This window comes from Pipistrellus kuhlii, unplaced genomic scaffold (genome assembly GCF_014108245.1).
Source record: "Pipistrellus kuhlii isolate mPipKuh1 unplaced genomic scaffold, mPipKuh1.p scaffold_m20_p_2, whole genome shotgun sequence".
NCBI lineage: Eukaryota > Metazoa > Chordata > Mammalia > Chiroptera > Vespertilionidae > Pipistrellus > Pipistrellus kuhlii.
In genome coordinates, this window is record NW_023425515.1 from 26,667,859 (window position 1) to 26,693,885 (window position 26,027).

The 26,027-nt window shown below is 38.8% G+C and overlaps 1 protein-coding gene across 2 annotated transcripts; it reads right to left on the reverse strand.

Annotated features, from left to right (window-relative positions):
* Window positions 1–348: 348 nt before the first annotated feature.
* On the reverse strand, window positions 349–25,747 carry SLC2A2 (solute carrier family 2 member 2). 2 transcript variants are annotated; one of them, XM_036446106.2, is made up of 11 exons: window positions 25,602–25,747; window positions 21,960–22,052; window positions 19,220–19,482; window positions 13,273–13,397; window positions 12,266–12,381; window positions 11,216–11,378; window positions 10,539–10,726; window positions 8,019–8,123; window positions 3,500–3,601; window positions 2,625–2,828; window positions 349–2,046 (listed from the first exon to the last, which is right to left on the reverse strand). In XM_036446106.2, exons 1-11 carry the CDS (start codon window positions 25,611–25,613, stop codon window positions 1,843–1,845), a joined length of 1,575 nt encoding a protein of 524 aa, XP_036301999.1. In that variant the 5' UTR covers window positions 25,614–25,747; the 3' UTR covers window positions 349–1,842. The 2 variants fall into 2 exon arrangements, with proteins under 2 accessions (XP_036301999.1, XP_036302000.1); XM_036446107.2 differs by having other exon boundaries at window positions 21,960–22,074; window positions 25,602–25,716.
* Window positions 25,748–26,027: the final 280 nt, after the last annotated feature.

Sequence of the window (26,027 nt, forward strand, 5' to 3'; positions counted from 1 at the left end):
TACAAGAGAGGCCTCTAGATTGAGATTCACGGAAGGCAAAAGATGCAGATAGGAACATTTATATCCTGGTCTTCCTGAACTGTGATTAGATTGTGAGCTCCTTGAGGAGGAAACATTCTCTTACTGTGTTTAAGCAGAGAAGACCTGGGCATTAATGTCATGACAGTGGGTACCAGCTCGATTGGGTAGATGAGTGACCAGACCAAGCATTGTCATCATGCTTCCAACAAGCCAAGAGAAAAATCACATTTGTAAGACATTGGAGTATGAAAACTTGAACACTCTTAAAGTCCTAAGTGAAAATAGTTTAACCCAAGTTGGCACAAAGGAAATAAAAATCAGTTAAAGTGAAAAGAAATCATTTCATTATTTGGACTGCCTAATTACTTAAAGGTAAGCAACAATAAAAAAGCAAGTATTGAGTGATGTTATGCACATTAAAGCAAACGTAATAAGGATGGATTCGGTGCTCCACTTTGTGAGGAAAACAGTTCCGTAAGCCTTCGGTATCCATCCGGACTGTATTTCCATAGTGGCAAAGAGAAAGTCTCTTTCATCATCAGTGTATTTTCAATTTGCCTACATAAGTGAAAGCACTTAGAACAGTGCCTGCCACATAGGCAGTGCACAATAAAGGCTGGCAATTGCCACGGAACGGCTTAGATAGCATCCTCATACTCTGAGACAAAGAGGGAAACGAGGGGATGGTTTTGTGTTAGCGAATTAAGTCTTCCAGGAAAATTAAAAAGGGATTTTGACCGAGTCTGAAATTGACGGTCATGAAGTTTCATGAATTCTCCAACCCCACCTTTTCAACCTGTTTAGCAACATATTGATTCAGAAAATATTTTCTTTGGACAAACAGCAATCATTTACTTCAAATTCCCCAAGTTAGCCTGCTTTTGTTTATTGGCGTTTGAGGAGATTCACAAAATGCCTGATTTCTCACTGAGTGTATGTTATAACACAAGCTCTGAAAACCAGGCTGTGCTCAATTAAAATGAAAAACAAAACATAACCAAAAGGGCAGACCAACAAGGAAGTGATTTAACACGGGTTTATAATAGGTGTTAATATTAACTGATAACCCATGCTACATTACCAGGTAAAACTTTTTTTACTGTTTAATCTTAAAAAAAAACCAAAAAACAATTTGGTCACCAAACAAACTAAAATGTTGCTTGTTTTTCCAAGTACTGAAAGAGTTTGGTAAGCTTACTAAAAATAAAAGTTTTTCTTTACAAATATAATATGTCATCCCACATGAATAGATAGAAAAAAATATAAATTTTAAACGGAATGTAAATTCCAATGCACAGGAAGAAAACTGAGAGAAATGGAAAAGTTATCAATTTTACAACGGACTTTACTGCCACTTGCCATATCTCCTTTAGTAGGAGGTCTTTGGATGAGAAAATTCCACCTTAATCAGGTTCAAATATGCAAATATCAGTTGTACCAGGCATCTTCAGGTTTCGAGTCACGTGCTTAAGGAAGCAATAATATGATATATTGGAATGGCTTCCCATTTCAGGAGACCCTCCTTTTAAAGAATAGAACTAGCAATATTTGAAGGTCCTTGTCCTCCAGTGTAGGGAAATGAGCTAGACTTTTAGGTTTACTTAAATTACAGAGTCTTACTATAAAAAATAGTTCTGTAACTTAAAAAAAAATACTTTCTTTGGTAATATCAGATGAGCTTTCTGCTCAGCGCCCATAAAAGCTCTTTAAAAAAATAAAACAATACTTCAAGATAGAGATATAAAAGTCTCAAAGAATTGTCATGTAAAAACACACAGCCTCCTCCTTCCTGCTTCTGTTCATACAAAAGCAGGGTTATCTCTACGCCCTCTCGGAGGCTCCAAGGAACTTCATTTCGGTGGCAGCCTTGGATGGGCGGGCTGCACCACCACCCCTCTTTCGGAATTCTGCCGCGATTTCCTCGAAGGACTTCCCTTTGGTTTCTGGAACCTTGAAATAGGTAAACAGAGTGAAGGCCAAGACCACTCCCGCGAAGAGGAAGAACACGTAAGGTCCGCAGAAGTCCTGCATGGAGAAGAAACAGAGCCCCAGTTAGCAGTCTTTTTTTTTTTTTTTTAATTTCTTTATTGATTAAGGTATCACATATTTGTCCTCAACCCTCCATTCCAATCCCTCACCCCCCACTCATGCCTCCACCCTCCCTATTGTCCTTGTCCACTGGTTAGGCTCATATGTGTGCACATAAGTCTTTTGGTCGATCTCTGCCTTTTATCCCCACCCTCCCTTTGAGGTCCAACAGTTTGACCCATGGCTCCTTATCTTTGGATCTGTTCTTGTTCATCAGTCTATGCTAGGGGTGTCGAACTCAATCAGAGAAGGGGCCAAAATCTAAAATCCAGCCTAAATCGCGGGCCGAATGGTTTACTGAACAGTCATAAACTGTCATTGTGATGGAAACGCAGCGGAGTGCAGTGATGACAGTGCGGTGCGGGCCACATTGCAAGGCCTGGTGGGACGGATTTGGCCCGCGGGCCTTGTGTTTGACACATGTGGTCTATGCTGTTCACCAGTTAGCAGTCTTTGGACCCAGTTAGCAGCTTTTCTTTCTGCAAAGAAAGTCTGCAGGACCGTGGGCTGCTTACCGCGATGTAGGGGAAGCACAGGGCCACGATGAAATTGCAGGTCCAGTTGCTGAAGGCCGCTATGGCCAAAGCCGCGGGGCGCGGGCCTTGACTGAAAAACTCAGCCACCATGAACCAGGGGATGGGGCCCGGCCCGATTTCAAAGAAGCTGACAAAGAGGAAGATGGCCACCATGCTCACGTAACTCATCCAATCGAATTTATTCTGAGAAAAACAAGACAAGAGGTAGCACTGGGATCGTTGGCTGCTTCTTCTTTTAGCTAAGCAGACCCTCCCTTTAGTCTGATGGTACCATGGCTCTCTCTTCCTGGTGATTATGTGCAAGTAAGTGCAAGTTATTCTAGTTGGAGACAGGTTTGTTCTAGTCTGAGTCATTCTTAAATCTTTTGAGCTCCCTCCCTTCCAGGGAATTCTGATTAGGATTTTATATGATTCTTAGTCACCTTTTTCCTGTGAAAGGGGCAGAGTAAGGATTCAGGATCCAGTGACCTTTGCTCCTACTAGTACCTAGAGTGCTAGTAGGGTGGATGTGACGTAGTACTTGAGGGTGCTGGGCTGGAGGGAGCCAGATCCTTGCCCAAGGTCGCCCAGGCCGCTGCATAACAGAGACAGCATTGGAGCCAGTTTGGGGCTGACCCATTTGCTACACTGCTTCCCTGGGTAATGGGGGCAACTTCTTTGCTGATGTTCAGTCTTTAACCCCTCCGCTCCCTTCCTCCTTTGTAGTATATGATTTTTTTTTTAAATTCATAAATCATTCTCAAGGTGGTTTTTTTTTTTGTTTTTGTTTTGTTTTTTACATCCAAAGCACTTTAACATGGAGCACAGAGTTGTCATCATATGGTAACCAAAAATGTCAGTGGCATCAAACTCACCAGTAGCACAAGTCCCACAGACATGAAGACTGCACAGACAAACATCCCGCTCATTCCAATCAGAAACAGAGAGCGTCGACCTGCTTTCTCCACGAGGAACACCTGGGAAAGTTTTAAAAATTGTAGGCTTAATGCTTAAAGAGTTTTTACTGACAAATAGGTCATTTAAAAAAAAAATCATCCATTTTTTAAAATATATTTTTATTGATTTCAGAGAAGAAGGAAGAGGGAGAGAGAGATAGAAACATCAATGATGAGAGAGAATCATGGATCGGCTGCCTTTTGCATGCCCCGAGACTGCAACCCGGCATGTACCCTGGACCAGAATCGAACCCGGGGTCTTCCAGTTCGCAGGCCGATGCCAAACCGGCTAGGGCCAAAGAGGTCATTTTAACTCATAAAGCTGGAAAGTGGCAGTTTTATTAACCCATTTTACAGATGTGGAACTGAGAAAGGGAGTGACTCTTGCCTGAGGTATCAGAGCTGGTCTCAGTGAGCAGAGGTTATTAACAAATATTGCTTCATTGAGTGACAGTGATTTGAACATGGTGTTCTAGAGAAAGAACCAGTGTTACCACCGCTCTATGATCCTCACTTTGGGTACACTATTAAGAGGTCATATATCTTAGATATCTTCCAATGTTTTTCCTATATGTTTAAAATGACATTAGTTTCTCTCCTGAGGGTTTGTGCACTGCTAACAATGGTTGAGGTGTCAACTATTCTCATCCAACTTTCTCACTGCGAATGAAATCAAATTATGACCACACGCCTGGCAACATATGGAATTTGATAACTTTATCAAAATAGCCAGGTCTTAATTTTTCTGGTGTGCCCAAATGTATCTGGTGCTGGGAATGAACTATTCATTGGAAAAAGGTAAGACTTTAAAGCAAAAGGTAAAAGTGCTTTCTTATTCTAAGTCTGGAGATATGTCATTGATTCCTTTGGGTTTGGGGACCTTTGCATTAATGGTTAAGATTTATAATTAGCCTAGACAGGAGTTTGTTGGATAGTCTTGCTTAATATTTAGAAGACTGGCAAGGTTGGTAAGTCATAGACACACAAAACTACCTGTCATATTTTCTCACTTCGGTGAGTAAATTGGCTAGGTCCATAAATCCATCACGTATATCCATAACAATCAAATACCCTTAGCACAAAGAGCTCTGGCTCTGAAAATATCTGAGAGACATTTCATTTCACCTACAGAGAAAGGCCCTTTCATCGGAGGCATTTTGTAATCAGAGTTTCAAATCATTTTAGGATGATAAGCACAGAGCCCACATTTAGTTGTTGAGAAGGAGGTGAGGAAGAAAAAAAATACAGGTTCATAAAATTTCTCTCTCTTTATTTGACTCTTTCATCATGACTTTCAAAGCTGACTTGATGACACCATGTCAGACTATCAAGAAAACAGAAGGATTTATTTAGGAACAAGGGCTTTTATTCTGTCTTTTGTTCCCCTGATTTTGAACAATTATTACCAACAGCATAATAAACTCTCTTGAAAATCGAGTCAGACGCCCTTTTTGAGGTCAAGTGAGCATGTAGGGAGGACTGTGACACAGGGTGAGACTTGGTCAGCGGCTGGAGATGTATGCTGACCTTACCTCTCCCCTTTGTCCCAGACAGTGTGTGTCACTCAGATCCTGGAAGCCTACCACTGCTTCTCCCCCAGACCCAGCATGCCTTCCTGTTCCTTCCATATTTCTTCCTGTTTTGTTTTTCTTTCTCAAGATTACAGGCTCTCATCTCCCAGCCCATTAGTGTGGAAGGAAACATGGAATATGGGACATTATTCAAAATGGAGTCAGGAAAGTTTCTTTTCCAAAATACTCATTCCGGAAAAAAAAAAAAAAAAAAAAAAAAAGACTGATTATGTTCCTTACAAGTTGTTGAAACATTAATCCTATATAATAAAGAATATGTGAATTGACCCTCACGCCCTCACAAGATGGATGCCTATGACCAGGCTGGCAGGCAGGTTAGTGAGGGATGACCTTACCTCTCCCCTTTGTCCCAGACAGTGTGTGTCACTCAGATCCTGGAAGCCTACCACTGAACAAGCAGGCTGCATGAGGTGACCAGGTCGGCAGGGGGGGCAGTTGAGGGTGACCAGGAGTCAAGTGGGGACAGTTAGGGGCGATGAAGTAAGCAGAGGGGGGTAGTTGTGGGCAACCAGGCTGGCAGGGGCAGCAGTAAGAGGCAACCAGGCTGGTGGGGGAGCAGTTAGGGGCGACCAGGCTTGTGAGAGGGGTGCAATTAGTGACCAAGTCAGCGGCAGGGGAGAGGAGGGGCAGTTGGGGGTGACCAGACCAGCAGGTGGGGCAGTTAGGGATGATCAGACCAGCATGCTGAGGCAGTGAGGAGTGATTAGGCCAGCAAGGGGGTGGGGGGGGAGAGTAGTTAGGGATGACCAGGTAGGCAGGCAGTTGAGCAATTAGGAGACACCAGTCCAGATTGTGAGAGGATGTCCAACCCCCCTGGATTGGAGAGGTTGCAGGCCATGTTGAGAAGACCGCCCCCCTCCTGCACGAATTTTGTGCACCAGGCCTCTAGTGCACAAATATTATAATACACTAGAGGCCTGATGCATGACATTTGTGCCCTTGTGCAGTCTGGGACTCTGAGGGATCCCTAAAGCTGCTATGGAGGCAGAAGAGGCTCTCAACACTGCCGTTGCACTCACCAGTGGTGAGCCCAGCTTCTGGCTGAGCAGTGCTCCCTCTGTGGGAGTGCATTGACCACTAGGGGGCAACTTCTTCATTAAGTGTCTACCCACTGGTGGTCAGTGTGTGTCATAGTGACCAGTCATTCTGCTATTCAGTCGATTTGCATATTAGGATTTTATTATATAGGATATTCCTATTTGCATATCTTTATTTTGATACATGGATTTGTTAACATTGGTTAATTTGGGGAGAGCAACTGGGTGATTGAGGGGCTATCGCTTTGTACTTTAAAACAAAATTTCAAAGATATTTAAATTAAAAATTTTAAATGTTATTTGTAGTATTGGAGGGTGATTTGTAATTAGATTTCTGATTAGAGATGATTTTTTAAAAATTTGTCACTTGCTCAAAAACTTTCACAGAATAAATGGATAAAGTTTATAGAGATATACATATTCAAAATAATCAAGACATTGTTCCCACTCCAAAGGAGTTGGCAGGGTAGGAGACAAAAAATTAAATTCTGCAGTAGTTTCCTTTTAGACACTCTTAGAGTTTGGGTTACCTAGTCTTGACAACTTGATGCTTTACATAGTAAATCCTGTTACACATAAAATGTTTTAATCATAATCCCTATATTAAAAAATATGTTGAGGTGGGTTTGTAAAAAAATATTATCCCAGGAGACAAAAGAATGCAAATTGTCCCTTGGATGGCATCCCAGTACCAGGCCTTCATTGGTTCAGAGTAGCCCTTTGGCTTGAAAAGGCATTATCTCTAAAGGCAAGTCGCCATTCCCACTGACGTTCTCATGTTATTTGCTCTTCCCCCGCTTTTCCAAGGTTTCGACAAAGCTGCCTTTTGATCTAAGTGGTCAGACTATAATTTATTGAGCACCCTAAGTTAATAGTTAAAAGTCCCTGTGCAGAGAATGAAAAACAAGAGGCTAAAGTATATTGGGTATAGTATTGTGAAAAGCAGAAGCTTTTTGAACATCCTGCATTCCAAGATAAAAATAAGCCCAATTACCCTCATGTTAGAGTGAGTTACATTAGCAGGGAAGTTTTGTTGTTACCTGTGTGCTTTAATTCTTAGGTTTCTATATTAAGTATTATTATTATCAAGATACTAAATCATTCCTTATATAAGGTATTTGGTCTTATGAAGAGTACACAATCTCTTCCCCTTCTTGGAATCCCCACCCCCCCCAAAAAAAACCAAAAAAACATTCGACATTTCTAAAAAATAAAGTTTCAGAAATAACAATAACATTTCAACTTATACACCTCTCCTATTCCATCCTCTCATAATACCACACAACAGGTGCATCATCACAAGCTTTGGCCTTGTAAGCTACTTGGAAGCCCTATCCAATGGCTTATTATAAGACTTTGTTTAATTTTACTAGAGGCTTGCTCTTTAATTGAGAGGACCACATTTATTGTTTTTTAAAAAAGAATTTCACGAAAGGAGAGGAATCTAGGTACAAGACCCAGTATTGAGGGGAATAACCAGTTGTTGGCTAAACCTAAGGGGCTTAAGTATAGAGCAAAGGAAAATGAACCCAAGGAGTAAGTCCTGTGTCCCCAAGTGAGTTATTAATTCATGAATGAGTGACTAATGGCATCCCTGCCAATAAAGAGAACCAGTTCCAACTAGAGAGAACCAGATAATCTGCTCAGTGATGCCTCATCTCAATACAGTGGCTGGTTATTCACATATAGGACTCTTCCCACGATCTTCTTAGTTTTACATACCCAGAACATGAGGACAGTGTCACTGACCACTTTTAGATCATTTCTAGACTGAGAAATAAGCGGAATAGTGTAGGATATTTTACTTACAGAAAGAGCAGTAAAAACTGTGTTGATGGCACCAACTCCAATGGTTGCATAAACAGGTTGGCTGAGTCCAGCCGTCTGAAAAATGCTGGTTGAGTAGTAAAATATCTGCAGAGTGATAACAGTTTAACCTTAATCAAGAAGCCTAGCACTGATGGCTTTAAAGCAAGAAATATCGTAAGTTGTTTGTCTTTAGGTGCTTCTATGTAACCATGGTCCCTAGAAGATCTTCCTAAAGAGTTTATCTGCCCTCTCCTTCTAAAGAAGGAGCAACCATAATTATCCTTCAGTGTTTAAAACTTCTGATTGCTTAAAAGTCCTTTTATATTTAGCTGAAAACTCTGCATATGCATTTCCTTCTTTTTAAAAAATTTTAACCCTTTTGTTAAAGTATAAAATACATACATAAAAGTGCACATGTCATAAGTTATAGCTCAAATAGTTTTCACAAAGTTGAACACACCTGTATAACCAATACCCAGATTAGGAAATAAATTCTTCCTTGCTTTCCTAAATTATCACCTTATTTTCTCAAGGAAACTCTTCAAACTTCTACCATCACAAATACATTTTGCTTAGTCTTATACTGGTATCAGTGAAACCACATAGTGTGTATTATTTAGTATCTGGCTGCAACATTACCTTTGTGAGGATAATCTATAGCTGTATTTGTAGACTATTCATTATCTTTTTTATATAGTATTTTTTTTGTATTAATATACCAGAATTTAGTTACTTATTCTACTACTGATGGGTATTCAGGTAGTTGCCATTTAGGGTGATTATGAATAATGCTGCTATGAACATTTTAGGTCAATCCTTTCAGTGAAATAGTATGCGTACATTTATACTTAGGAATAGGCTTGCTGGACACTAGAGTATGCATACGCTTAGCTCTGATGGATACTGCCAAACAGTTTTCCAAGGAAGTTGTGTCAGTTCACACTTTTACCAGTGAGTATGAGTATTCTGGTTGCATTGCATTTAATCCAAAATTTTCTTATTAATTTCAGTGGAGATGAAGAAATCTAAAGCAACAAGCAGACTGTCAAATTACAGCAGGGAGGGTAGGGAGATCTGGGGGAGATAAGAGATCAACCGAAGGACTTGTATACATGCATATAAGTACAACCAATGGACACAAAACTCTGGGGAGGGAGGGAATGTATGGGGGGGGGCAATGTTAAAATATGTACACAGATAATAATTTAATAATAAAAAAAGAAATAAAACGTATAGTGGAAAATAAAAAGAAATCTCGTTCACAACCTCTCTAACAGCTATTATTATTTTGTTACATTTTTACTTTTATAATAGTCTTTTAGTTCAGTTTTGATGTCCTACTATCCCCTGTCATACTTTTCCCACATAACACGCCCTCTTTCTGCAGACAAGGCTGCTCAGGAGGCCTGTGCAGGCTGGGCTCAGCGAGGAGTGGCTTACAGCTCACTGCACACTGGCCCACTATTTTTAGGCCCAACAGCCTCAAGTCCAGTGTTTCCTGGATGCTTCTAAGTCAGGCACTGAGATGGAAGCTAACACAGAGAGGTTCAGAGAGATTAAGTATGGTGCCATTGAATGTACAGGCAGAGCTGAGATAGGGAATAGTAATTTGGTCTCTGAACCCCAAAGTTATAAAGAGTATTTGATAAAAAGAAACATCAAGGAGCCGTAAAGGAGGATGAAGACCACAGCAGAGCAGGCATTACTTTCTTTGCCTCCTCCAAGTCTCTGCCCATCATTTAGTCACTCCCACAGTGTCCTTAGTGGATCTGAGATTGGCTCACTATAGAGGAAGCCCAAAGCACATTTTTAACAGCAACGGAATCAGCTTTGTTATTTCCTTTGTTTAGTTTCTTCACAAATGCTTAATTATTTTCTTCCAGTAACTAATTGCTGGTAAAAACAATTTTAGTCCGCATAATGCAAGGATTTCAACTCAAAACCCCAAAGCCAGCGAGTGTAATACTCAGCATGTTTTTCAATCATGTCTTTTCTACCACCCTCACTCATCATATCATATCACTTCATTTTGTTGTTTATTTTGTGTGCATGTGCTCTCTCCCCAAATAGAGTAAAAGTTTCTTGGATGGCAGGAAACTTTTTGGCACCTGGATATCTGGTATACTTTATCTCAATAGAGGGACCATGGACTCTTGTGGCCTAGGCTATTATAAGTTCCAAATTTGATACTCAACTCTAGAAGCCTTTTGTAATTTAGTTTTCTTTGGTATAATTATTCTCTTTCCCTCTCTTTTGTATTTATCATGATTTTTGCTTTTTTACCTTCATTTTAATAGACATACCATACCATATTGGTTGTTGACATTTTTAATAATTATAAGCTAATTTTAGAAAGCAGATGAGGCAAAACAGAAAATTATCGCTCACTCAATATTTTCTTATAGTAAGGTGTGCTGTTAACATTTTAAAATGTCTTTTAGCTATTTAAACTTATACCCCTTTCCTGCTCTATCTTAATTCACTTTGCTGTTAACAGTTGGAGGGTCATCTTAAACTTACCCCATTGATTCCAGAAAACTGCTGAGCCATGTGCAGCATCAATGACACAAAAATAGGCTGCCGGTAGCTGGAATTGGTGAAGAGCTGAATTATGGAGACTTTCTGTTCACTTGATGCTTCTTCCCGTTCTTTTCTCATCTCAGCGATGTCTTTGGTGACATCAACACCTCCTCTGAGTCTTCTCAAACCTGTCCCCCAAAATCATTACATTTATACAACTCAGATAAAAAATATATACTTAGTATGTAAATGAAAGAGCTAATGTTCTGCATAGCCTCTGTATTAATAACATGCTCTTTGGGAATTCTTTTTTGTTAAATTAAATCCTACTTTTTTATTTTAAAAAAGCAGAACATTTGGCTTCATCTTATGACAAAGAGAACTATGGTCCTCATTATCCCTGAAGCATAATGCTGGAAAGGTCCTTTAGAAGCCTATGGCTGAGTCTAGTACACTGCAGGTAGGCTTCTGATTTGGGTTTGGGTGAAAGTCTTTGGGTGAAAAATGGCATGTATCAGTCATATTAAAGCAATCTTGCACGCTCTTCTTCCATGTAACCACTGACTTCATTTGGAAAGCATTAGGACCGATTTCATGAGTAACCATTCATGCCCACTATTTCTCATTAGCTGATAGTCCAAAACAATGGGTAGAAGGTAAACCACCCATAGACTTACTTTTCTTTGCTTTGTTTTCCTCATCTAACTTGATATAAAGGTATCTGGGACTTTCTGGACAGAAGAAGAGCAGCAGAGACTGTAGGATAGCTGGCACAGCAGACAGACCAAGGAGGATGTGCCACAGCTCACGATTGCCCAGGATGAAGTTAAGGCCAACAATCTGAAAAGATAGGAGAAGTGTATCACCACAGAACACTTTGGACCTGTCTTCTGCAATGATCTGCTGAATAACCATGTTGACTACTTAATAGTAATCCCTGACAATTTTGATTCAAGTATGCATCAAAATGAAAATTATTACTAGTGTATCTCACCTTATCTAAATTAAGGACTATTATTTTACAAAGAATTCACTTAGGATTTTTTTTTCTTCATGAACTCCTATGGGACTTTTGGGATGGGAATCAACCAGACTTTTAACAACATATTTGATATCCAAAACAACATAAAAAATTGTGTATGATTTCAGACCTTTGTTAAAAATTTATTCATAAATTTCCCAGAATTTAAGTAGAATGGGGTTATACAGATAGAGCAATGATTCTAATGAGAACAGCTTTGTGATTCCTATTGCAGTAGTTTACCCTCTGAATAGTCATAGGTTTTGGGGTTCCAAGGGTTCCTTCTGAGACCACAGGGTAGAAGATAAAGATAGAGCCAGCTTGACCAGAACTGGTCATCATTTACATACTAAGTTTCCAAGTAAGGCGCTCAAAGGAAGCCCAGAAAGCCAGAAATTTGAAGTTTCCTATTCCTTTAAATATAAATGGAATAATTTAATTCTAGAATAGCTCCAGAAAGTCAAGATCTGTCTTCCAGGTCACCTCCAGAGTCATCCCAACTACAACTCCAAGATGAAAAGTAAGGACTGGAGTAGTAATAATTCAGCTTGGAGCTGAAATGTCTATGCCTCTATATGACCTACACTACCATTGGTGGAACGGTTTTATTTGTTTTTCTGTGTTTGTCTACAGTGAGAGTAGACGGTATGGAGGGAAAAGTTGGGTAAAGTAGAGGATGGACGAAGTAAGGGATCAGAGTTTTTACCTGACTAATAAGAATGCCCGTGACAATGGCCAGCTGGTGAAGAGCGCCAATAGCACCCCTGAGTGTGGTTGGAGCAATTTCACCAATGTACATTGGAACCAGGCCTGAAATTAGCCCTGCATGAGACATGAACACAAATGTTAAAATAAAACCATGACTATCTCAATAACAGTAATTTGGCTTACGTATAGTCAATACTCTGGTTGAAAAATCTCTTTCTGAGTCTGTTAAAAGGAAGAACCCTTGTTCTCAACATAGACAGTGGTTATGCAAAGAATATTTGTTGATAGTTTCCAAATAAAGTTGTAGTTGGATATAAGAATAGAAAGAAATGGTTAATCAAACATTTGGCAATTATTTAGTCTTATTCAATTTAAAAATATATATTTGTTAGTATGTATCTTATATTATAATGCCTTTAAGTGTCTTAAGAAAAGAGAATGAATAAAGTGATAATATTCTTAAAAAGTAAAAATATTCTTAATCTAGACTCATGGGATTAAAGGGAATTAGAACATATCTATGCCAACATCATTACTTGATCAAGGTGAGAAATGACTTACCTAAGATCACAGGGCAATAGAGTGTTAGTACAAGAACTACAAGCTCTATCTGAGTTTCCACAATGTGGAGGTGCTCCAAGATCACTGTTAGAGTGGTGGGTGGTATAGAGAGGTGGAAGGAATCTCTGCTTGTGATATGCTTTGTAATATAATGTATTTATAGAATTTCTTTTCAATTTTCAAAAGAAGATTTTGTATTTGTTATTGTAGTTTATTTTTAAACTTTTCTTTAATTTTAATGTATTAGAAAATTTAAAACAGATTTTTCTTGAAGTTTTAATTTTAATTTACAAATTTTATTTTATTAATCAGTTTTATTTATAACTTAATAAACTAAAAATTCTTAAAGATTTTACACTACATTTGCAAAGATGAGGGAGAGAGAGAGAGAGAGAGAGAGAGAGAGAGAGAGAGAGAGAAAGAGAGAGAGAGAGAGAGACTTACCACAGTAGAGTCCTGATACAGCTCTTCCTGAAATGATAAGAATGTGAGATGGTCCCATTTTTGAAAATCCCATCAAGAGAGCTCCAGCTAATGAAAGAATGTTTGCTAGCAACATGGCTTTGATTCTGAAAATTTAAAAAGCAGGGATTATACATTTAGCATCAAACCTTGATAAAATTACATGTGTTCAGAGCATGGTGACATTTTTACCTAGGAGATTAATTTTGCTGGAAAGACTAGTTGAGGGGACCTTAAACCATGATTGATACTTTGATTTATCTACAAACTGCTGCATTAACAATAAGTAATCTTTATAATGAAAGAATCTAGATTTCATATTCATGATCTCCACATTTTGGTGGAGATGAATCAATTTTATGATGATTCACACTTCTTCAAACACTTAATGAATTAAATTTTCTACAAGTTGATTATTTTAAACACAATTGCTGGGTGATGGCTAAACTCAATTCTGAATTTATAATATATGACACCTTGCTTTACACCCCCGCCCCATTCTTTCAATGGTACAGGTTTTTAGTTGATGTAAATAATGAAAGGAACTTTAAAAATTAAATTTTCTTTATTAAAATTATTTTGACATATATTAAAGCATACTTTTACTTTGAACTTTATCATAGATAATTATAATTATTTAAAAAAAACATTTTATTGACTTTTTACAGAGAGGAAGAGAGAGGGATAGAGAGTTAGAAACATCGATGAGAAAGAATCATCGATCAGCTGCCTCTTGCACACCCCCTATTGGGGATGTGCCCGCAACCAGGGTACATGCCCTTGACCAGAATCAAGCCTGGGACCTTTCAGTCCACAGGCCAACACTCTATCCACGGAGCCAAACCGGTTTCAGCTAATTATTCTTATTTTAACATTGTATGTCAGCACATTTTCAGAATCTATGCATTAATGTTAACATATGTAAAATATGTAAAAAAGCTGATAATAGCAACAAAACATTTTCAAAATGAATTTTATGAAATTTGACATTGTAAGATATTTATTCCTTTTAACTGGGAAAGTGAAGTACACTAGAAACCTTCTTCAAAGTAGATAATGATAAGGCCAATGAAATTATCTGAGTAGACAGGTTCAGAAATGCCTCTGCCACAAAAAATGTAAGCACTTTATTCTGTTCTATTTCATTGTTTCAAACTTTCAAATTGAGCTTTTTTCTAAGCAAGTATCTTTAATACCGAACAGATTTTTTTAAAGAGTAAAACTAGCCGAAACAGGTTTGGCTCAGTGGATAGAGCATCGGCTTGCAGACTGAAAGGCTCCAGGCTTGATTTGGGTCAAGGGCATGTACCTTGGTTGCGAGCACATCCCCAGTAGGGGGTGTGCAAGAGGCAGCTGATCGATGATTCTCTCTCATCGATGTTTCTAACTCTCTATCTCCCTCTCTTTCTCTCTGTAAAAAAATCAATAAAAAATATATATTTTTAAAAAAAGTAAAACTATATGATCTCATACTGCAGTGGTTGCCCAACAACCATGCGATAGGCTGAATAATAACCCCCAAGAGTCTACATCCTAATCCTCAGACCCTGGGAATATGCTCCCTTATATGACAAAAGGGATTTTTCAGAGGTATTAAAGCTTTTGAATTGAAGAGGTTATCCTGGCTCAGCAATGTAGTCACAAGTATCCTTATTACAGGAAGGCAGAAGAGTAGGTGAGGGATGATAAAGTAGAGATTGGAGTGATGTGCTTTGAAAATGGAGGAATGACCACAAGCCAAGGAACGTGAAAGCTGGAAAAGGGCAAGGAAACGGATCTTTTCCTCGGAACCTGCAGAAGGAACCGGCCCTGCTGACACCTGGACTTCAGCCAAGTGAAACTGAATTTGGGTTTCTGACCTCCAAAACGGCAAGAAAATAAATTGGTATAGTTTTGAGGCACTAAGTTTGTGGCAATTCATTAGACGTTCTTAAGTATCTAACGGTAGGGAAACAGTGATTTAGAGCTGATCAAGAAAAAGACAGGGTGTTGCTCTGTGAAGTGCTTTTTCTCTACACAAGGACAGAGGGTAGGGGAACCAAATAAATTACCTTTAAAAATGGTTACTAGCTATAGTATATTCTGTTGGGTGGGAAGGGGGGAAGCAAGGGGAAGGAAGAGAAAGTCTTAAAAGAGATAGCCTGAAAAGTATGTTTGATGCCAGATTGCTCTAAAGTCCTTTTTCTTTACTACCAATGGATGCTGGAGCACATTACATACTTAGATTTCTTTTTTAAAATTTATTTTTATTTTTTATTTTCTTTTACAGAGAGGAAAGGAGAGAGATAGAGAGCTAGAAACATCGACGAGAGAGAGAGACATCCACCAGCTGCCTCCTGCACATCCCCTACTGGGGATGTGCCCGCAACCAATGTACATGCCCTTGACCAGAATCGAACCTGGGACCTTTCAGTCCACAGGTCGACACTGTATCCACTGAGCCAAACCGGTTTCGGCCATAACTTAGATTTCAACTTCTGACACAGACAATGGTGTGGTGATGGTCTGAGGGGAGGAGAAGTGGGGCTGGGTGAAGGGGGACAAAGGGAGGTAAAATTGGGACATCTGAAATAGTGTCAACAGCAAAAAAGGAAAGAAAGAAAAAGTAACATCTGCTCAGACGTGAAAAATAGCCAAGAATAAGTAATTTGAAAATACTTGAAGTGGTTGAGTCAGGGAGAAGGAAATATATTTCTAAGTATATTTCTTTAAATCTCCCTTTAAAAACTTCTGTTAGCATAGGCTTCATCATTTTCATCTTTGTCACCCTTGTCCTCACCAACAAAGGAAGACTGCATTCACTGCTTGCTCACTCTGCAGAGACATTGTGCTAAACCCTTTATACTCCTTCTCACTCCATAGGCACAATAATGCCATAGGCACAATAATGCCATGAGGTAGGTACTATTATATATTTTTTTCTGCATTGCAGATGGGAAGAAAACATCTTAGAGAACTTAGGTAACATACATTTTCACACAACTATTAAGTGACAGAGCTGTGACATGATCTGGGTGAAACCAGGGGTTAAGGTTTCCATACAAAAGAAAGAAAGCATTCCAAGACCAGAGATGTTTGCCTTCTTTGATTCACACTGGTGTGGATTGCACAGACCATGGTTGCCCCCATCCATAGCCTTGTAATTAAAGTGTAAGCCCAGACTCTCTGGAGAAATTGACCTTGAGGATCCAAATTGAAAAATAATGGTCACATATATATTGGCTATTATACAATGACAAAGAAAGACTTTTTAAAAAGGCAGTAATGGAAAATACATTTTTATTAATTTACTTTTAACTGGTAAAGTAATAACCCTAGCAATAAGGAAAAGCATGCCATTTCCCAATGAGTCACCTCAGAAAAACAGCTATGTGGAAGAGACTGAACTCTCTAGTCTTATTTTTCGGTTAAAAATTTAATTTTATGGCTGTTTTTCATGAAGAATCTTTTTTTTTTTTTTCCCCTCCAAGAGCTGGAGGAAACCTCACTTTTCTTTACCATAAGTTATTTGATAAATGATGATTTGACATTGTTTTGGGGATGATTGATGCTGCTGTTAAATCCGAAGAGTTGAGAGGACATCCATTCTATAATAGTTCCATCATTAGGATATTGATTAAATGTTTTAAAATAAGGCATTGGAGGAGAAACCAAGATAGCAGCATAAGGTATACACCTATATGTGCTGCCTCTCACAATCACACCAAAACTACAACTAAAAGACAAAAACGACTATCATCCAGAACCACGGGAAAGCTGGCTGAGTAGAAGTTCTACAGCTAGAAGGAAAGAAAAGAGCTCATTGAGACTGGGTAGGAAGTACAGAGGCATGGAAAAGCAGAGGTACGGAGGCATGCACAAATCGGGCTAACAACTGGGTACATTGTTTTTTTTTTCAATTGGAAGGAATAGACAAGCTCCTGACTGCTCCAGTTTTCGGTGAGACTTTGGGGACCCAGAGTCCTATGGGGAGAAACTGAACTGTCTGGCATTGGGTTGGAAAGTGAAGATGGCTTTCTTGCAGAGATGCTTGCAGGAATCATGTTTACTGGGCTGGGGCATGGGACGAAGGGAAACTAAGAGACATAGAGACAGTTGATTGGCAGCCGTCAATCACAGTCACTGGACCTCTCAGAATCTTGTCTCTAAATGAGACAAATTACATTTTTTTCTTCAGGGATGGGAAGAAGTATAAAACATTAGTAGCTGCTAAAAACTTAGTTTATCCATATTTTAAATTTTAACTTAATTTTGCTTAATTTTATTTATTTTAGAAATAATTAATCTGCCGGGACCGGTTTGGCTCAATGGATAGAGCGTCGGCTTGGGGACTGAAGGGTCCCGGGTTCGATTCTGGTCAAGGGCATGTACCTTGGTTGCGGGCATATCCCCAGTAGGGGGTGTGCAAGAGGCAGCTGATCGATGACTCTCTCTCATCGATGTTTCTAACTCTCTATCTCTCTCCCTTCCTCTCTGTACAAAATCAATAAAATATATTAAAAAAAAGAAATAATTAATCTAAACACCAGTAGGTTGATTAAAATGGGAGGAACTGACAATTTTTTTTTTTTTTTTTTATTGTAGAGGAAAGTCTCTTTCAAATAAGGACAAAAATAAAACTTGGGTTCCCATGCTACTCATTATTTAAGGAAATTTCTTAGAGTCTTATTATATAAAAACTCCAGAACAAGAGAAATTAGCAGAATTTTAATAACCAGAGATAAAATTATAATTTAAAGTAGGAATTTTATAAACTAAACTATAATTCAGAAATACTTTTTAAAAAATCTTATTTAAAAAAAATTTCTTTATTGATTATGGTATCACATAATTGTTCTCATCCCCCCAATCTCATCCCAAACCCCTCCCCACATATGCCTCTACCTCCCTGTTGACCCTGATTACTGGATAGGCTTATATGCATGCATACAACTCCTTTGGTTGATCTCTCCCTCTTTCCCCTACCCTCCCCTATCTTCCCTCTGAGGTTTGAAAGTCTGATCAATGCTTCCCTGTCTCTGAGTCTGTTTTTGTTCATCAGTTTATGTTGTTCATTATTTCCCCTAGATGTGTGAAATCATGTGACAGTTATATCTTAGCCTATATCATTTACATTTTAAAGGTTTTGAATTTTCTAAGTTTTCCATATTTGTATAATTATTTTTATCATTAGAAAAGGGTAATTAATAAACAAAATATAGACTTACCAAGTAGAAAACAAATTTAAAGAAATAATCAGCCGATTTTCTAATTTTATTATTATTATTTTCTCTTGGGGAGATGGGGGCACCCAGAGAGCTTTAACATGTCACATGACTAAGTAAAATGTGAGTGTAAAGGAGTTCCACTGATGTTTTCAGTGCAGAACACCTAATGGAAAGATAACACTGGCTTCATCTTTGGTTGGGGCTTTGATATAGAAGTAGCAAAAGCTATAAATCTCTTGCAAAGTATACTGAGCAATTGAGAGGAAGATTGACTTGATCTTAGAACTTGACTGAACCAAATGCCAAATTTTAATTTGAAGATGAAATACTGGATGTCTGAGAAATGGAGCAACTTGGTGAAGGGAACAATAGACTCCCAGGTTAAAAATTCCACTCTTGGCTCTTCCATTGAGCTCTAGAGTTAATCATTTATGCAGTGGGTTCTTAATATGTTTTATAACTTAGAAAGCCAGAGAATCAAAGCAGTTGTCTAAAAATACACACCAAACTTTGCTGAAAATACCTCCACAAGTAAGCAGGTTACTGCAACAGGTTTTTTCCATTATTTGGTTCAACACTGATCTAACGCATAGGGTCATGAGGTAAAAAATAAAAAATAAAAAACTATTCCACAAAAAGGAAGGTGATTCCTTTCTAAACAAATTCCAATAAACCCAAAATATGAAAGTTTCTGTTTCTGCTTGCTTATGAAATTTGCCTACCTTCCAAGCTGGTCTCCAAGCCACCCACCAAAGAATGATGCAATCATTCCACCAATTGCAAAGCTGGACACAGACAGGGACCATAGCATGGTGATGAGGCCAGAATCTTCCACAAACTCTTCCTCAGGTGGAGGGGTTGGCGTTGAATCTATTGGGGATGGGGTTCTGGGCATTTCCTCTGTACTGTCGATAACATTGCTGTTGAGAGCCTTTCGGTCAGCCAGTGGAACATCCAAAACATGTCTATAATGGGTTATTATTATCTGCGAAAACAAAACCATTTCAAACAATCCATATATTTTTATTCTACTATTCAAATTGAAAATATTCTGCATGCTAAAAAGATACAAATCTGCACCAGTGTTACCCCTGCACAAGAGGATTTAAATGGATTTATGTAAATATTTTAATGGAAATACCAAAGTAGACAGATATAAGGGAAAAAATGGGAATGATAGATAAGGCCCAAAATAAAGTTAGTATACAAAATTCAAACACTCGGTGCTATATTCTTGCTAGACGTGAGCTGTAATTTAGCAATAAACTTCCTGGCAGACAATGCATAGAGAAGAAAACAGTTGTGTATACTGATGAATTCCAAAGATTAAGAAAACCTCAGTGGCTCCTGAGAAGGCATTGAGACCTATAGGACCCCACAGAGTTCAGTGGGTGACAGAATGAACAATGTTCAAAACTAAATTTCACTGAGCCATACTTTATAATGTGGCCCAGTAGAGGCAATAACCATAGGAAAATATAATTGAGTAAATTATACTTCCAGGCAATCTTCCTCCTATGCCCTTCCTCCCGATGACTCTTTGGTCACTATTCAGCAGCAGTGAACTGCAAGGACCTGGAACACAGCAGCCCTAGATTGGTAGTCAAGGGCAAAGTCCTAGGAGGTTACAAAATCAGCTGAGAGAAGAAACTGACACTTTATACAAGAAGTCTGACCAAGACATTTGCCTCATAGAAAGTCATGCTGTAAGGAAAAACAGCTGTAAGGAAATACCCAAAATGTTCTCAGCAGTTTGCTCTGTGTGGTAGAATAATTACGGTGATTTTCCCCCCTAATCCTTTCCGCAATGGACATGTATACTCTTCATAATCATAAAAGGTGTGATTTACAAATACCCTAAAATAATTCCAAATGTCCTATTGCTAATAAAAACAAATGGGTCCAAATGACTCTTCTGATGTAACAGTGTTTAAACACAGAAGAAAGTGGCTATAAAGAGGGCACTAAGCCAGATGCCAGTGGGAAATCCTGGGCTTCAGGTCTGTGATTAAAGGAGGAAAACCTTAGGTTAATTTCCCTTCCAAGACAGAAAAGGATGGTTTAAAAAAGAATTTGAAATAGTCTTCCAGGAAAAGAGGCTCTACCAATTATGGTGATATTGAGCCAAATTTCAGAAAACCTGATAAATTGGCACATGTCATCACCCTCAGAAAATAGATAGCCCACCCCCCTTCATCCCCACCCTACTCCACACAGTATTGTAACGGAAACCTTTCAACCTCAGCAAGGACTGCCAGACTCATGAAGATGCGTGGCACCTAACCAGAGCACATCTTTTGGTCCAAGGAACGACTCATTTTAGATGATGGACTGACTGGCCAGCACACATTTCACACATACACACCCTGCAGGGATCTTACATTTTTCTTGGAGTTCAATGTTGTAAAAGAAGCAGATGACATATGATTGATTTGTAGAAGTCACCTAACAAATATTTGTACTTGCACTGTATGCCTGCCTTTCCCGCAGCATCCATTCTCTTTCCCTTTGTCTTTCCTTGTCTCTCCCCGCTTCACTAAACACTTTATTGAACACCCTCTTTACACCAATCATTGTGCTTGGCACTGGTGATACAAGACATCAATTCCACACTAAGGGACCTGACAGTCTGAACTAGGGTATAGGGAATCAAGTCCTGGAACCCCCTCTCTCCCAGTTTGTTACAGGCTGTGGGAACTGAGAAAAATGGCATCTCTCTCCTATTCATTCCTTGGATATCAGAGATGCACAAAATCAATGAAAAAAAATGATAGAAATTGTTTAATATTTAAAAAAATACTCATCTAAATGATCATCACAGAGAAAATCCAAATGTTGTTGGACTTCTTGACTATTATTTAAATGTTTTGTATTATTTTATGTTGAAGCATCTGCAGGAGATAGGAATACAGGGAAGGACTAGTGTCTTTTTAATGTTAGTGCTTTGAATGGTTTTAATCTGCCCAGGAAATGGGTGTGAGAAGACTATTGGGAGGCTGAAACTGGGGAGAACATGTTAAAGTTCCTAATGCACAGTGAGTTGGGGCTCAGTATGTTTGTGCACAGAATGAAACATATCCTATGGCTCTCTCATATTCCCTGATATTTTCATTTGTGTGTGGCTGAGAGGTCTGAATGAATGCTGCAATAAATAAGCTTTCAAGCTTTAAAAAAGATAACCAAAGGGACATGGTATTCTGACTAAAGTTTTCTGTGAGCTCAGCAAATGTCAGAGTCAAAGATCACTACACTATTTACTTTTTTCTGAGGGTTATCAAGTGATGAAGTATCAAAGCCCAATTCTGAGCTCTGGAATCACACGTGATACCTGACAGAAGGCTGGGATCACCTCATGTTCTCCCCACGTGGACACACTTCATTTCTCTGTATAAGGAACAGATATCTTTTCATCATTGACAGAAATTGCCAAAAGGAGATTTGAATTGTGAATGTTTCACTTGCCTCTTGAGGGGCATTGATCACACCGATGTCGTATCCAAACTGGAAGGAACCCAGCACGGCAGTGAAGACAGTGAAAACCAAGGTCCCGGTGATCTGTGGGGAATGAGACACAGGGCTAGGAAACATGAGGCAAGGTCAGCTACCCATCTACTATCACTCTACAGTTTGGACTTCTGGCAGGCTCCACAGGCTGGTTCTTGTCCCTTGATACTCACACTGAGCTCTGTGCTCTCAGCAGGGTCATTCATACCAGAAGGTGAGAGTCATTCATGGTTTCTCTTATACTGCTGAAGTTGAAAAGAGTTGAGGATAGCCTTTTCAGGAGAAGAACCAAAAATCTGTCCAGAGCAGCTCAGTGGTTGAGCATTGACCTATGAATCAGGAGGTCACAACTGGATTCCCAGTCAGGACATATGTCTGGGTTGCAGGCTTGATTCCCCACTGTGGGGTGTGTAAGAGGCAGCCTATCAATGATTCTCTCTCATCATTGATGTTCCTCTCTCTCTCCCTCTCCCTTTCTCTCTCTGAAATCAATAAACATATATTACAAAAAAAATATTAAAACAATAATTTATGCTATTGAGAGAAGTAAAATCAGACAGCAATAACAAAGAGGTGGGGAGCTCCTGGACATTGCTATGGTACAAAAATACTTCAAAACATATACAAGGGGTATCAACCAGTCTATCATAATCCACACTAATATTCAGGTAATACTTTAGGATTTTCATCTATTTGAACCTAGAGTTATGGGTTATTCACCCCCCCTCCCTGTAGCTACAAAAACAAACAAACAAACAAACAAACAAACAAAAACATAGAAAGAGGCAGAGCATTCATCTTTTCCAACTAATAATTACACTAGGAGTCCATTTGCAGGAAGATTCCTGCAAGCGGCTGCGGGCACTTTCCCTCTGGCAGCCACCTTGCTTTCCACTTTTCCTCCCTCTTCCTTTTAACTGTCTTCAGTCTTCACTCCTCCCTCCGCATATGCAAATTAACTGTATCTTTATTGAGTTAATTTGCATACTTGCTCTGATTGGCTGTGGGTGTAGTGAAGATATGGTCAATTAGCATTTTTTCTCTTTTATTAGTGTAGATATTTAACCACCGTAGAGAAACCTTATCAGGCATGTAGAGCCATATATAAGGATATTTTGTACATGTGCGATAGCAAAACTTATGGAAAGAGCCTAATGTCATTCAATATGAAATAGCCAAATAGTTTCAAATGCATCATGATATATACATCAGATATATATAAGCTGCAATGCAGCAGTTAAAATGAACAATGTGGTCATGCATTGACATTGTTAAATGACAAAGGAAGTTGTGTACTCTCATTAATGTTTTTCAAAGGCTTAAATCTGAGTATTTTTTTGATTTATGCATGTTGTATGTAATTCATAGAATATGTTCTTGAAAAACATAAAAGTATAATCTTTTGAGGGGGAATGTGAGATAGGAGAAAAGGAGTAAAAGTATCTTTTATTTATATTATTAGACATTTTATAAGAAAATTATTTCATGCATAATCCCTTCATTTTCCAGATGAGAAGCTGAGTCCAAATCCTGAGTCACACAGTGATTCCTATGCACATTCAGAGTGAGGGTGCAGGTCTTCTGATCCTTCCTCTCATGCTCACCCCTTCTCTTTCCAAGTCTGGGTGGATTTACAAAGCTGAAACATTGTGCTTTATATAAATTCTAATTTTTTCTGGGTTCCAAGAAAAGTACTAAAACGTAATTACTAAATTCCCTTATGGGAATTCAATAGTAGTTATAAACAAAGCTTGAGCATCTGCTAGGCGCCAGGATTATCTTCCCTTTCACAGAATCTTCCAAACTTCAGTTATTTGAACACCACCTTCATGATTTTTGCCAAAGCTACATACCATCTGTTATTTACTTAATATTTGTCTTTATATTTTCTTCAAAGTTCTAACTGCTTTAGCTATATCATAGGCAATAATAGGGAATCCCAATGCCTTAATAATTCTTTAAATATACATTATATAAATACACTATTAATACTAAAATGTTTGTCACCTGAGTATCACTAATGTCATCTTAATCACTCCCTTATCATAAAAAAACCACTATACTCATGAATGTCCTATATTATATCCTTATGCTATATCCCAATATGTTCTTATTTTATCACAATATAGAGAACCCAAGCTCAGGTAAATAACAGCCCTGGCGTCAGAGCAGATAAGTAGCTAAGTAGCTTGACCACATCCCAAACCCAAGCCCAGCTGACCACAAAGCCCGAGCATCTAGCTTTGTCACTTTCCAACATGAAGAAATGCCCAGCAGAATAACTTACACCAGATCAGAATTTAGAGGTCCTAATATGAGAGGGGCACCGATTTATGTACCTACTTGCATGATTGTGTGTAAGGGTGACTAAAATTTATTTTTAAGTTTTTATTTTGAAAGGTATTGTTTTACTTATTTATTTTATTAGTTTCAGAGAGGAAGGGAGAGGGAGAGAGAAAAAGAAACAACAATTGACCAGCTGCCTCCTGCACGCTCTCTACTGGGGATAGAACCTGCAACCCGAACATGTGCTCTTGACCAGAATTGAACCTGGGACACTTCAGTCCATAGACTGACACTCTATCTACTGAGCCAAACCAGCTAAAGCAGTGGTCAGCAAACTGTGGCTCGAGCCACATGCGGCTCTTTGGCCCCTTGAGTGTGGCTCTTCCACAAAATACCATGGCCTGGGCTAGTCTTTTGAAGAAGTGGTGTTAGAAGAAGTTGAAGTTTAAAAAATTTGGCTCTCAAAAGAAATTTCAATCATTGTACTGTTGATATTTGGCTCTGTTGACTAATGAGTTTGCAGACCACTGAGCTAGGGCAAAAGGCATTATATTCACAGAGAAGTTGAAAGACTCTGTAACCTTCACCTATGTTGGCCAATGGTTATCACCACATTTGGTTAATTCTCACTGTGCGTGCGTTTTTGTGTGTATTGTTGTTATTGTTGTGGCCAAATCATTTCAAACTAGCTGGAAGGTATTTCTGTCACTTCACTCTTAAACACTCCAGCATGTACTCATTAAGAATAAAGACATTCTCTGGCATAATTACAATGCCATTATATCCAAGAATATACCAGATATACAAATGTTATGTAATATGCAACCCATTTTCAAAATTTCCCACATGCCCCCATAATGTCCCTTAGGGCTGTTTTCTTTCTCCTTCCACAATCTAAAAACTCTTGCTGCATTGGGTTGTTAGTTCCTAGTTTTCTTTAATCTAGAACAATCCTTCTATCTCTTGTTTTTTATACAATGACATTTCTGAAGATTCCATTCCAATTTTCATTATTAGTTAGATTCAGGTTAATCTGCCCTTTTTTTTCCCTTGCATATGCCATTAGTAGTATGGTTATGCAGAATCATTTGAGAACAAGTTACACAGAGCAAATATCCTTAAAATCCCAATTACTGAACAAGAAATTGGGATTCTGGCAGCCAAATGAACTATCAATTGACCAAAAGAAGTAGCTTTGATCTGTGCTAGCAGTATCCAACATCCCCCAAATCCTCCATATGCTCACTGACTTGAACGGCTTGACCTATTCATTTTTTCAAAGCCGATTCAAAAATGAACAGAATGCTGCTTTACCTGATCTGTCATTTTATTTGCCTGGGAGTCCTCCTCTTAATTCCAGGTCCTGTGGTGAGTGTGGCACATACAGCTGGCCAGCTCTTCTCTGTCTTTTTTCCCAGCTTTTCACTAGTTATACATTACAGGAGAAGGGGAAGGGCTAAAAGTCCAAGTCTAATCTAGCCAAGGCTATTGATGAGAATTGAATCGATACATGCTTTGCTGCAGAGACCTGTGGCTTTAAATACCTTTGTTCCACCAGGAAATAATATAAGAGTATGTCCTTGGGCATACATTACAAACCAGAGGCAGTCACATTGTAAAGCATGAGTGTGGCAGTCACCGGGCACAGGTAAAAAGCAGATGTGGTATGCTGGGCTGCCATGCCATGTTTTGGGGGATGGTAGACAAAGACAGGGGCACGGGAGGTACACAGAGAGCACT

What these genes read in the sequence shown, in the direction of transcription:
- SLC2A2 (XM_036446106.2), bottom strand. An exon ending in TGATCAATGCCCCTCAAGAG is followed by an intron (nt 19,483 to 21,959) that starts GCAAGTGAAACA and finishes TTGTTTTCGCAG; the next exon opens with ATAATAATAACCCATTATAG. An exon ending in CGGGCATTCTTATTAGTCAG is followed by an intron (nt 11,379 to 12,265) that starts GTAAAAACTCTG and finishes CTATCTTTTCAG; the next exon opens with ATTGTTGGCCTTAACTTCAT.